The sequence below is a fragment of the Phyllobates terribilis genome, unplaced genomic scaffold (assembly GCF_046119375.1).
Source record: "Phyllobates terribilis strain yellow unplaced genomic scaffold, ASM4611937v1 Scaffold_7__3_contigs__length_470593459, whole genome shotgun sequence".
Classification (NCBI taxonomy): Eukaryota; Metazoa; Chordata; class Amphibia; order Anura; family Dendrobatidae; genus Phyllobates; species Phyllobates terribilis.
The window spans coordinates 152,962,596-152,976,763 of NW_027362767.1; the positions used below are offsets into that span (position 1 = coordinate 152,962,596).

Genomic DNA, 14,168 nt, shown 5'->3' on the forward strand with positions numbered 1-14,168 from the left:
TTTGTAATGACTCTATATAATAGATCACTCTGTGTGTAATGACTCTATATAATAGATCCCTCTGCGTGTAATGACTCTATATAATAGATCCCTCTGTGTGTAATGACTCTATATAATAGATCCCTCTGTGTGTAATGACTCTATATAATAGATCCCTCTGCGTGTAATGACTCTATATAATAGATCCCTCTGTGTGTAATGACTCTATATAATAGATCCCTCTGTGTGTAATGACTCTATATAATAGATCCCTCTGTGTGTAATGACTCTATATAATATAGGAGTTTCACTTTTTGTATTGAAGAACTGAAATAAATTATCTTTCTGATGATATTCTAATTTTGTGAGATGCACCTGTATCTCTCTGATTTAAGGACATGAAAATTCAAAGTTTAAAATTGCAAAATTTTCAAAATTTTTGCCAAATTTCGGATTTTTTCGCAAATAAACGCAAGTGATATCGAAGAAACTTTACCACTACCATGAAGTACAATATGTCGCGAAAAAACAGTCTCAGAATCAGGGGGATCCGGTGAAGCGTTCCAGAGTAATTACCTCATAAAGTGACAGTGGCCAGAATTGTAAAATTAGGCCTGGTCATTAACGTGCAAACCACCCTCAGGGGTAAAAGGGTTAAAGGATTTGGGGCCAATTTTTTTTTTTTTACTTAAATGCAAGAATCTGGTGCTAAAATTCATTTTTCCCATTGGGTTTCACTGAACGTTTTGCACCGTCTGGTTTCCGTGGGCTCTATGTTTTCTGGCACATTCATCTTTGATGCGGTTTGTGACCATAAATCAACTGAGTTCAGAAAAAGACAGAAAAAAAAATATACAAATTTTCCACAAATACATGCATCTGAGTATATATATCCCTTAAAGTGGACAACCCCTTTAAGAAAAAAATGGATGGTCATAGTGAAGGCGGTAATATACATTTATTAACATTTTTGTATGCAAACGTATAAGGTCTTTTTACAGACGTTAATATATCACCGTGACACAATGACGTGATGATGTCACTTCTCTGATCGATGACATCACTGGGATACTCCTGTCACATGACCTGCTCGTCTTCAGAAGACCTGGAGGATTTGTGGATGGGGTCCCGCAAGAACATGATCTCCTGGATCTGGGCAAAGGTGGGACTTTCTGCTGGGAACCTGTTCTTCTAGAGAGGAGAGAGCTGCATGATCAGTCAGGCTCGGGGGGCACTCTGTGCTCAGATTATTGTCTACAGACCCCTAATATATGTCGGCATTACCCAATTAGAGACCTCCTATAATTTGGGTCTCTGGGTAGCAGAATGTGGAAGTCTTACCCCCAGGGACAGCCGCAGTAGTCCCGTGTGAGTCCTGGCCCCAGACGCTGCTTTAGTCTCCTGTGACTGAGCTTTCATGGCTGTTAGGAAGCCGTGCAGACCCTCCTCGCTGACCCTGTTACCTGTACATTGGGAATACAGCAGTCCAACCCTGAGGTATCAGTATTAGATTGCTGCCTCCAGGGGGCGCACTTCTACATCTGATGAATAGAGTACAGGGATGACGTGTGTCTGGAGTTCTACTGCTCCTCTGTGCACAGATCTGACACTGACTGCAGGAGGCGCCACTTACGGGAAAGGTTTAGGTTCATCAGAACTTTGTTTCCTGGGAGATAAACGTTCCCGTCCCCAAATTCAGCTGCTTCCATCAAAGGGAGAGTGACGTCAGTGGCCTCTGTCTGCAGAAAGGATCAAAGCCACTTCATAATACACCTATTATAGTAGTTATATTCTTGTACATAGGAGCAGTATTATAGTAGTTATATTCTTGTACATAGGAGCAGTATTATAGTAGTTATATTCTTGTACATAGGGGGCAGTATTATAGTAGTTATATTCTTGTACATAGGGGCAGTATTATAGTAGTTATATTCTTGTACATAGGGGCAGTATTATAGTAGTTATATTCTTGTACATAGGGGGCAGTATTATAGTAGTTATATTCTTGTACATAGGGGCAGTATTATAGTAGTTATATTCTTGCACATAGGGGGCAGTATTATAGTAGTTATATTCTTGTCCATAGGGGCAGTATTATAGTAGTTATATTCTTGTACATAGGGGCAGTATTATAGTAGTTATATTCTTGTACATAGGGGGCAGTATTATAGTAGTTATATTCTTGTACATAGGAGCAGTATTATAGTAGTTATATTCTTGTACATAGGGGGCAGTATTATAGTAGTTATATTCTTGTACATAGGGGCAGTATTATAGTAGTTATATTCTTGTACATAGGGGAAGTATTATAGTAGTTATATTCTTGTACATAGGGGCAGTATTATAGTAGTTATATTCTTGTACATAGGGGGCAGTATTATAGTAGTTATATTCTTGTACATAGGGGCAGTATTATAGTAGTTATATTCTTGTACATAGGGGCAGTATTATAGTAGTTATATTCTTGTACATAGGGGGCAGTATTATAGTAGTTATATTCTTGTACATAGGAGCAGTATTATAGTAGTTATATTCTTGTACATAGGGGGCAGTATTATAGTAGTTATATTCTTGTACATAGGGGCAGTATTATAGTAGTTATATTCTTGTACATAGGGGCAGTATTATAGTAGTTATTCTTGTACATAGGGGGCAGTATTATAGTAGTTATATTCTTGTACATAGGGGCAGTATTATAGTAGTTATATTCTTGTACATAGGAGCAGTATTATAGTAGTTATATTCTTGTACATAGGGGCAGTATTATAGTAGTTATATTCTTGTACATAGAGGGCAGTATTATAGTAGTTATATTCTTGTACATAGGGGCAGTATTATAGTAGTTATATTCTTGTACATAGGAGCAGTATTATAGTAGTTATATTCTTGTATATAGGAGCAGTATTATAGTAGTTATATTCTTGTACATAGGAGCAGTATTATAGTAGTTATATTCTTGTACATAGGGGGCAGTATTATAGTAGTTATATTCTTGTACATAGGGGCAGTATTATAGTAGTTATATTCTTGTACATAGAGAGCAGTATTATAGTAGTTATATTCTTGTACATAGGGGCAGTATTATAGTAGTTATATTCTTGTACATAGGGGGCAGTATTATAGTAGTTATATTCTTGTACATAGGGGGCAGTATTATAGTAGTTATATTCTTATACATAGGAGCAGTATTATAGTAGTTATATTCTTGTACATAGGAGCAGTATTATAGTAGTTATATTCTTGTACATAGGGGCAGTATTATAGTAGTTATATTCTTGTACATAGGGGGCAGTATTATAGTAGTTATATTCTTGTACATAGGGGGCAGTATTATAGTAGTTATATTCTTGTACATAGGGGCAGTATTATAGTAGTTATATTCTTGTACATAGGAGCAGTATTATAGTAGTTATATTCTTGTACATAGGGGCAGTATTATAGTAGTTATATTCTTGTACATAGAGGGCAGTATTATAGTAGTTATATTCTTGTACATAGAGAGCAGTATTATAGTAGTTATATTCTTGTACATAGGGGCAGTATTATAGTAGTTATATTCTTGTACATAGGAGGCAGTATTATAGTAGTTATATTCTTGTACATAGAGAGCAGTATTATAGTAGTTATATTCTTGTACATAGGGGCAGTATTATAGTAGTTATATTCTTGTACATAGGGGGCAGTATTATAGTAGTTATATTCTTGTACATAGGGGGCAGTATTATAGTAGTTATATTCTTATACATAGGAGCAGTATTATAGTAGTTATATTCTTGTACATAGGAGCAGTATTATAGTAGTTATATTCTTGTACATAGGGGCAGTATTATAGTAGCTATATTCTTGTACATAGGAGCAGTATTATAGTAGTTATATTCTTGTACATAGGGGCAGTATTATAGTAGTTATATTCTTGTACATAGGGGGCAGTATTATAGCAGTTATATTCTTGTATATAGGAGCAGTATTATAGTAGTTATATTCTTGTACATAGGAGCAGTATTATAGTAGTTATATTCTTGTACATAGGGGGCAGTATTATAGTAGTTATATTCTTGTACATAGGGGCAGTATTATAGTAGTTATATTCTTGTACATAGGGGGCAGTATTATAGTAGTTATATTCTTGTACATAGGGGGCAGTATTATAGTAGTTATATTCTTATACATAGGAGCAGTATTATAGTAGTTATATTCTTGTACATAGGAGCAGTATTATAGTAGTTATATTCTTGTACATAGGGGCAGTATTATAGTAGTTATATTCTTGTACATAGGAGCAGTATTATAGTAGTTATATTCTTGTACATAGGGGCAGTATTATAGTAGTTATATTCTTGTACATAGAGGGCAGTATTATAGTAGTTATATTCTTGTATATAGGAGCAGTATTATAGTAGTTATATTCTTGTACATAGGAGCAGTATTATAGTAGTTATATTCTTGTACATAGGGGGCAGTATTATAGTAGTTATATTCTTGTACATAGGGGCAGTATTATAGTAGTTATATTCTTGTACATAGGGGGCAGTATTATAGTAGTTATATTCTTATACATAGGAGCAGTATTATAGTAGTTATATTCTTGTACATAGGGGGCAGTATTATACTAGTTATATTCTTGTACATAGGGGGCAGTATTATAGTAGTTATATTCTTATACATAGGAGCAGTATTATAGTAGTTATATTCTTGTACATAGGAGGCAGTATTATAGTAGTTATATTCTTGTACATAGGAGGCAGTATTATAGTAGTTATATTCTTGTACATAGAGAGCAGTATTATAGTAGTTATATTCTTGTACATAGGGGCAGTATTATAGTAGTTATATTCTTGTACATAGGGGGCAGTATTATAGTAGTTATATTCTTGTACATAGGGGGCAGTATTATAGTAGTTATATTCTTATACATAGGAGCAGTATTATAGTAGTTATATTCTTGTACATAGGAGCAGTATTATAGTAGTTATATTCTTGTACATAGGGGCAGTATTATAGTAGTTATATTCTTGTACATAGGGGGCAGTATTATAGTAGTTATATTCTTGTACATAGGGGGCAGTATTATAGTAGTTATATTCTTATACATAGGAGCAGTATTATAGTAGTTATATTCTTGTACATAGGAGGCAGTATTATAGTAGTTATATTCTTGTACATAGGAGGCAGTATTATAGTAGTTATATTCTTGTACATAGAGAGCAGTATTATAGTAGTTATATTCTTGTACATAGGGGCAGTATTATAGTAGTTATATTCTTGTACATAGGGGGCAGTATTATAGTAGTTATATTCTTGTACATAGGGGGCAGTATTATAGTAGTTATATTCTTGTACATAGGAGCAGTATTATAGTAGTTATATTCTTGTACATAGGGGCAGTATTATAGTAGTTATATTCTTGTACATAGAGGGCAGTATTATAGTAGTTATATTCTTGTATATAGGAGCAGTATTATAGTAGTTATATTCTTGTACATAGGAGCAGTATTATAGTAGTTATATTCTTGTACATAGGGGGCAGTATTATAGTAGTTATATTCTTGTACATAGGGGCAGTATTATAGTAGTTATATTCTTGTACATAGGGGGCAGTATTATAGTAGTTATATTCTTATACATAGGAGCAGTATTATAGTAGTTATATTTTTGTACATAGGGGGCAGTATTATACTAGTTATATTCTTGTACATAGGGGGCAGTATTATAGTAGTTATATTCTTATACATAGGAGCAGTATTATAGTAGTTATATTCTTGTACATAGGAGGCAGTATTATAGTAGTTATATTCTTGTACATAGGAGGCAGTATTATAGTAGTTATATTCTTGTACATAGAGAGCAGTATTATAGCAGTTATATTCTTGTACATAGGGGCAGTATTATAGTAGTTATATTCTTGTACATAGGGGGCAGTATTATAGTAGTTATATTCTTGTACATAGGGGGCAGTATTATAGTAGTTATATTCTTATACATAGGAGCAGTATTATAGTAGTTATATTCTTGTACATAGGAGCAGTATTATAGTAGTTATATTCTTGTACATAGGGGCAGTATTATAGTAGTTATATTCTTGTACATAGGGGGCAGTATTATAGTAGTTATATTCTTGTACATAGGGGGCAGTATTATAGTAGATATATTCTTATACATAGGAGCAGTATTATAGTAGTTATATTCTTGTACATAGGAGGCAGTATTATAGTAGTTATATTCTTGTACATAGGAGGCAGTATTATAGTAGTTATATTCTTGTACATAGAGAGCAGTATTATAGTAGTTATATTCTTGTACATAGGGGCAGTATTATAGTAGTTATATTCTTGTACATAGGGGGCAGTATTATAGTAGTTATATTCTTGTACATAGGGGGCAGTATTATAGTAGTTATATTCTTATACATAGGAGCAGTATTATAGTAGTTATATTCTTGTACATAGGAGCAGTATTATAGTAGTTATATTCTTGTACATAGGGGCAGTATTATAGTAGTTATATTCTTGTACATAGGGGGCAGTATTATAGTAGTTATATTCTTGTACATAGGGGGCAGTATTATAGTAGTTATATTCTTGTACATAGGGGCAGTATTATAGTAGTTATATTCTTGTACATAGGAGCAGTATTATAGTAGTTATATTCTTGTACATAGGGGCAGTATTATAGTAGTTATATTCTTGTACATAGAGGGCAGTATTATAGTAGTTATATTCTTGTACATAGAGAGCAGTATTATAGTAGTTATATTCTTGTACATAGGGGCAGTATTATAGTAGTTATATTCTTGTACATAGGAGGCAGTATTATAGTAGTTATATTCTTGTACATAGAGAGCAGTATTATAGTAGTTATATTCTTGTACATAGGGGCAGTATTATAGTAGTTATATTCTTGTACATAGGGGGCAGTATTATAGTAGTTATATTCTTGTACATAGGGGGCAGTATTATAGTAGTTATATTCTTATACATAGGAGCAGTATTATAGTAGTTATATTCTTGTACATAGAAGCAGTATTATAGTAGTTATATTCTTGTACATAGGGGCAGTATTATAGTAGCTATATTCTTGTACATAGGAGCAGTATTATAGTAGTTATATTCTTGTACATAGGGGCAGTATTATAGTAGTTATATTCTTGTACATAGGGGGCAGTATTATAGCAGTTATATTCTTGTATATAGGAGCAGTATTATAGTAGTTATATTCTTGTACATAGGAGCAGTATTATAGTAGTTATATTCTTGTACATAGGGGGCAGTATTATAGTAGTTATATTCTTGTACATAGGGGCAGTATTATAGTAGTTATATTCTTGTACATAGGGGGCAGTATTATAGTAGTTATATTCTTGTACATAGGGGGCAGTATTATAGTAGTTATATTCTTATACATAGGAGCAGTATTATAGTAGTTATATTCTTGTACATAGGAGCAGTATTATAGTAGTTATATTCTTGTACATAGGGGCAGTATTATAGTAGTTATATTCTTGTACATAGGAGCAGTATTATAGTAGTTATATTCTTGTACATAGGGGCAGTATTATAGTAGTTATATTCTTGTACATAGAGGGCAGTATTATAGTAGTTATATTCTTGTATATAGGAGCAGTATTATAGTAGTTATATTCTTGTACATAGGAGCAGTATTATAGTAGTTATATTCTTGTATATAGGAGCAGTATTATAGTAGTTATATTCTTGTACATAGGAGCAGTATTATAGTAGTTATATTCTTGTACATAGGGGGCAGTATTATAGTAGTTATATTCTTGTACATAGGGGCAGTATTATAGTAGTTATATTCTTGTACATAGAGAGCAGTATTATAGTAGTTATATTCTTGTACATAGGGGCAGTATTATAGTAGTTATATTCTTGTACATAGGGGGCAGTATTATAGTAGTTATATTCTTGTACATAGGGGGCAGTATTATAGTAGTTATATTCTTATACATAGGAGCAGTATTATAGTAGTTATATTCTTGTACATAGGAGCAGTATTATAGTAGTTATATTCTTGTACATAGGGGCAGTATTATAGTAGTTATATTCTTGTACATAGGAGCAGTATTATAGTAGTTATATTCTTGTACATAGGGGCAGTATTATAGTAGTTATATTCTTGTACATAGAGGGCAGTATTATAGTAGTTATATTCTTGTATATAGGAGCAGTATTATAGTAGTTATATTCTTGTACATAGGAGCAGTATTATAGTAGTTATATTCTTGTACATAGGGGGCAGTATTATAGTAGTTATATTCTTGTACATAGGGGCAGTATTATAGTAGTTATATTCTTGTACATAGGGGGCAGTATTATAGTAGTTATATTCTTATACATAGGAGCAGTATTATAGTAGTTATATTCTTGTACATAGGGGGCAGTATTATACTAGTTATATTCTTGTACATAGGGGGCAGTATTATAGTAGTTATATTCTTATACATAGGAGCAGTATTATAGTAGTTATATTCTTGTACATAGGAGGCAGTATTATAGTAGTTATATTCTTGTACATAGGAGGCAGTATTATAGTAGTTATATTCTTGTACATAGAGAGCAGTATTATAGTAGTTATATTCTTGTACATAGGGGCAGTATTATAGTAGTTATATTCTTGTACATAGGGGGCAGTATTATAGTAGTTATATTCTTGTACATAGGGGGCAGTATTATAGTAGTTATATTCTTATACATAGGAGCAGTATTATAGTAGTTATATTCTTGTACATAGGAGCAGTATTATAGTAGTTATATTCTTGTACATAGGGGCAGTATTATAGTAGTTATATTCTTGTACATAGGGGGCAGTATTATAGTAGTTATATTCTTGTACATAGGGGGCAGTATTATAGTAGTTATATTCTTGTACATAGGGGCAGTATTATAGTAGTTATATTCTTGTACATAGGAGCAGTATTATAGTAGTTATATTCTTGTACATAGGGGCAGTATTATAGTAGTTATATTCTTGTACATAGAGGGCAGTATTATAGTAGTTATATTCTTGTATATAGGAGCAGTATTATAGTAGTTATATTCTTGTACATAGGAGGCAGTATTATAGTAGTTATATTCTTGTACATAGAGAGCAGTATTATAGTAGTTATATTCTTGTACATAGGGGCAGTATTATAGTAGTTATATTCTTGTACATAGGGGGCAGTATTATAGTAGTTATATTCTTGTACATAGGGGGCAGTATTATAGTAGTTATATTCTTATACATAGGAGCAGTATTATAGTAGTTATATTCTTGTACATAGGAGCAGTATTATAGTAGTTATATTCTTGTACATAGGGGCAGTATTATAGTAGCTATATTCTTGTACATAGGAGCAGTATTATAGTAGTTATATTCTTGTACATAGGGGCAGTATTATAGTAGTTATATTCTTGTACATAGGGGGCAGTATTATAGCAGTTATATTCTTGTACATAGGAGGCAGTATTATAGTAGTTATATTCTTGTACATAGGAGGCAGTATTATAGTAGTTATATTCTTGTACATAGAGAGCAGTATTATAGTAGTTATATTTTTGTACATAGGGGCAGTATTATAGTAGTTATATTCTTGTACATAGGGGGCAGTATTATAGTAGTTATATTCTTGTACATAGGGGGCAGTATTATAGTAGTTATATTCTTATACATAGGAGCAGTATTATAGTAGTTATATTCTTGTACATAGGAGCAGTATTATAGTAGTTATATTCTTGTACATAGGGGCAGTATTATAGTAGTTATATTCTTGTACATAGGGGGCAGTATTATAGTAGTTATATTCTTGTACATAGGGGGCAGTATTATAGTAGTTATATTCTTGTACATAGGGGCAGTATTATAGTAGTTATATTCTTGTACATAGGAGCAGTATTATAGTAGTTATATTCTTGTACCTAGGGGCAGTATTATAGTAGTTATATTCTTGTACATAGGGGCAGTATTATAGTAGTTATATTCTTGTACATAGAGGGCAGTATTATAGTAGTTATATTCTTGTATATAGGAGCAGTATTATAGTAGTTATATTCTTGTACATAGGAGGCAGTATTATAGTAGTTATATTCTTGTACATAGGAGGCAGTATTATAGTAGTTATATTCTTGTATATAGGAGGCAGTATTATAGTAGTTATATTCTTGTATATAGAGAGCAGTATTATAGTAGTTATATTCTTGTACATAGGGGCAGTATTATAGTAGTTATATTCTTGTACATAGGGGGCAGTATTATAGTAGTTATATTCTTGTACATAGGGGGCAGTATTATAGTAGTTATATTCTTATACATAGGAGCAGTATTATAGTAGTTATATTCTTGTACATAGGAGCAGTATTATAGTAGTTATATTCTTGTACATAGGGGCAGTATTATAGTAGTTATATTCTTGTACATAGGGGGCAGTATTATAGTAGTTATATTCTTGTACATAGGGGGCAGTATTATAGTAGTTATATTCTTGTACATAGGGGCAGTATTATAGTAGTTATATTCTTGTACATAGGAGCAGTATTATAGTAGTTATATTCTTGTACATAGGGGCAGTATTATAGTAGTTATATTCTTGTACATAGGGGCAGTATTATAGTAGTTATATTCTTGTACATAGGGGTAGTATTATAGTAGTTATATTCTTGTACATAGGAGCAGTATTATAGCAGTTATATTCTTGTACATAGGGGCAGTATTATAGTAGTTATATTCTTGTACATAGGAGCAGTATTATAGTAGTTATATTCTTGTACATAGGGGGCAGTATTATAGTAGTTATATTCTTGCACATATGGGCAGTATTATAGTAGTTATATTCTTGTACATGGGGCAGTATTATAGTAGTTATATACTTGTACATAGGGGGCAGTATTATAGTAGTTATATTCTTGTACATAGGGGCAGTATTATAGTAGTTATATTCTTGTACATAGGGGCAGTATTATAGTAGTTATATTCTTGTACATAGGGGGCAGTATTATAGTAGTTATATTCTTGTACATAGGGGCAGTATTATAGTAGTTATATTCTTGTACATAGGAGCAGTATTATAGTAGTTATATTCTTGTACATAGGGGGCAGTATTATAGTAGTTATATTCTTGTACATAGGGGCAGTATTATAGTAGTTATATTCTTGTACATAGGAGGCAGTATTATAGTAGTTCTATTCTTGTACATAGGAGGCAGTATTATAGTAGTTATATTCTTGTACATAGGGGGCAGTATTATAGTAGTTATATTCTTGTACATAGGGGGCAGTATTATAGTAGTTATATTCTTGTACATAGGGGGCAGTATTATAGTAGTTATATTCTTGTACATAGGGGCAGTATTATAGTAGCTATATTCTTGTACATAGGAGCAGTATTATAGTAGTTATATTCTTGTACATAGGGGCAGTATTATAGTAGTTATATTCTTGTACATAGGGGGCAGTATTATTGTAGCTATATTCTTGTACATAGGGGGCAGTATTATAGTAGTTATATTCTTGTACATAGGGGGCAGTATTATAGTAGTTATATTCTTGTACATAGGAGCAGTATTATAGTAGTTATAGTCTTGTACATAGGGGCAGTATTATAGTAGTTATATTCTTGTACATAGGGGACAGTATTATAGTAGTTATATTCTTGTACATAGGGGGCAGTATTATAGTAGTTATATTCTTGTATATAGGGGACAGTATTATAGTAGTTATATTCTTGTACATAGGGGGCAGTATTATAGTAGTTATATTCTTGTACATAGGGGTAGTATTATAGTAGTTATATTCTTGTACATAGGAGCAGTATTATAGTAGTTATATTCTTGTACATAGGAGTAGTATTATAGTAGTTATATTCTTGTACATAGGGGGCAGTATTATAGTAGTTATATTCTTGTACATAGGGGTAGTATTATAGTAGTTATATTCTTGTACATAGGAGCAGTATTATAGTAGTTATATTCTTGTACATAGGAGCAGTATTATAGTAGTTATATTCTTGTACATAGGGGGCAGTATTATAGTAGTTATATTCTTGTACATAGGAGCAGTATTATAGTAGTTATATTCTTGTACATAGGGGGCAGTATTATAGTAGTTATATTCTTGTACATAGGAGCAGTATTATAGTAGTTATATTCTTGTACATAGGGGCAGTATTATAGTAGTTATATTCTTGTATATAGGGGACAGTATTATAGTAGTTATATTCTTGTACATAGGAGCAGTATTATAGTAGTTATATTCTTGTACATAGGGAGCAGTATTATAGTAGTTATATTCTTGTACATAGGAGCAGTATTATAATAGTTATATTCTTGTATATAGGGGACAGTATTATAGTAGTTATATTCTTGTACATAGGGGCAGTATTATAGTAGTTATTCTTGTACATAGGGGGCAGTATTATAGTAGTTATATTCTTGTACATAGGGGCAGTATTATAGTAGTTATATTCTTGTACATAGGAGCAGTATTATAGTAGTTATATTCTTGTACATAGGGGCAGTATTATAGTAGTTATATTCTTGTACATAGAGGGCAGTATTATAGTAGTTATATTCTTGTATATAGGAGCAGTATTATAGTAGTTATATTCTTGTACATAGGAGCAGTATTATAGTAGTTATATTCTTGTACATAGGGGGCAGTATTATAGTAGTTATATTCTTGTACATAGGGGCAGTATTATAGTAGTTATATTCTTGTACATAGAGAGCAGTATTATAGTAGTTATATTCTTGTACATAGGGCAGTATTATAGTAGTTATATTCTTGTACATAGGGGGCAGTATTATAGTAGTTATATTCTTGTACATAGGGGGCAGTATTATAGTAGTTATATTCTTATACATAGGAGCAGTATTATAGTAGTTATATTCTTGTACATAGGAGCAGTATTATAGTAGTTATATTCTTGTACATAGGGGCAGTATTATAGTAGTTATATTCTTGTACATAGGGGCAGTATTATAGTAGTTATATTCTTGTACATAGGGGGCAGTATTATAGTAGTTATATTCTTGTACATAGGGGCAGTATTATAGTAGTTATATTCTTGTACATAGGAGCAGTATTATAGTAGTTATATTCTTGTACATAGGGGCAGTATTATAGTAGTTATATTCTTGTACATAGAGGGCAGTATTATAGTAGTTATATTCTTGTACATAGAGAGCAGTATTATAGTAGTTATATTCTTGTACATAGGGGCAGTATTATAGTAGTTATATTCTTGTACATAGGAGGCAGTATTATAGTAGTTATATTCTTGTACATAGAGAGCAGTATTATAGTAGTTATATTCTTGTACATAGGGGCAGTATTATAGTAGTTATATTCTTGTACATAGGGGGCAGTATTATAGTAGTTATATTCTTGTACATAGGGGGCAGTATTATAGTAGTTATATTCTTATACATAGGAGCAGTATTATAGTAGTTATATTCTTGTACATAGGAGCAGTATTATAGTAGTTATATTCTTGTACATAGGGGCAGTATTATAGTAGCTATATTCTTGTACATAGGAGCAGTATTATAGTAGTTATATTCTTGTACATAGGGGCAGTATTATAGTAGTTATATTCTTGTACATAGGAGGCAGTATTATAGCAGTTATATTCTTGTATATAGGAGCAGTATTATAGTAGTTATATTCTTGTACATAGGGGCAGTATTATAGTAGTTATATTCTTGTACATAGGGGCAGTATTATAGTAGTTATATTCTTGTACATAGGGGCAGTATTATAGTAGTTATATTCTTGTACATAGGGGGCAGTATTATAGTAGTTATATTCTTGTACATAGGGGGCAGTATTATAGTAGTTATATTCTTATACATAGGAGCAGTATTATAGTAGTTATATTCTTGTACATAGGAGCAGTATTATAGTAGTTATATTCTTGTACATAGGGGCAGTATTATAGTAGTTATATTCTTGTACATAGGAGCAGTATTATAGTAGTTATATTCTTGTACATAGGGGCAGTATTATAGTAGTTATATTCTTGTACATAGAGGGCAGTATTATAGTAGTTATATTCTTGTATATAGGAGCAGTATTATAGTAGTTATATTCTTGTACATAGGAGCAGTATTATAGTAGTTATATTCTTGTACATAGGGGGCAGTATTATAGTAGTTATATTCTTGTACATAGGGGCAGTATTATAGTAGTTATATTCT

General features: G+C 32.0%; 1 protein-coding gene across 8 annotated transcripts in view; it reads right to left on the reverse strand.

Moving 5' to 3' along the window:
* Positions 1–918: 918 nt before the first annotated feature.
* Positions 919–14,168, reverse strand: part of LRRC71 (leucine rich repeat containing 71) — a 47,541-nt gene continuing 34,291 nt past the window's right edge. For 7 of the 8 annotated variants that reach the window (XM_073637651.1, XM_073637650.1, XM_073637649.1 and 4 more), the window contains 3 exons: positions 1,613–1,718; positions 1,321–1,442; positions 919–1,170 (listed from right to left, as the gene is read on the reverse strand). In XM_073637651.1, coding sequence (XP_073493752.1) covers positions 1,057–1,170; positions 1,321–1,442; positions 1,613–1,718 — 342 coding nt within the window. In that variant the 3' untranslated portion in view covers positions 919–1,056. Of the gene's footprint in view, positions 1,171–1,320; positions 1,443–1,470; positions 1,521–1,612; positions 1,719–14,168 lie in introns of those variants that run through there. The other variant, XM_073637657.1, reaches the window with a different exon arrangement.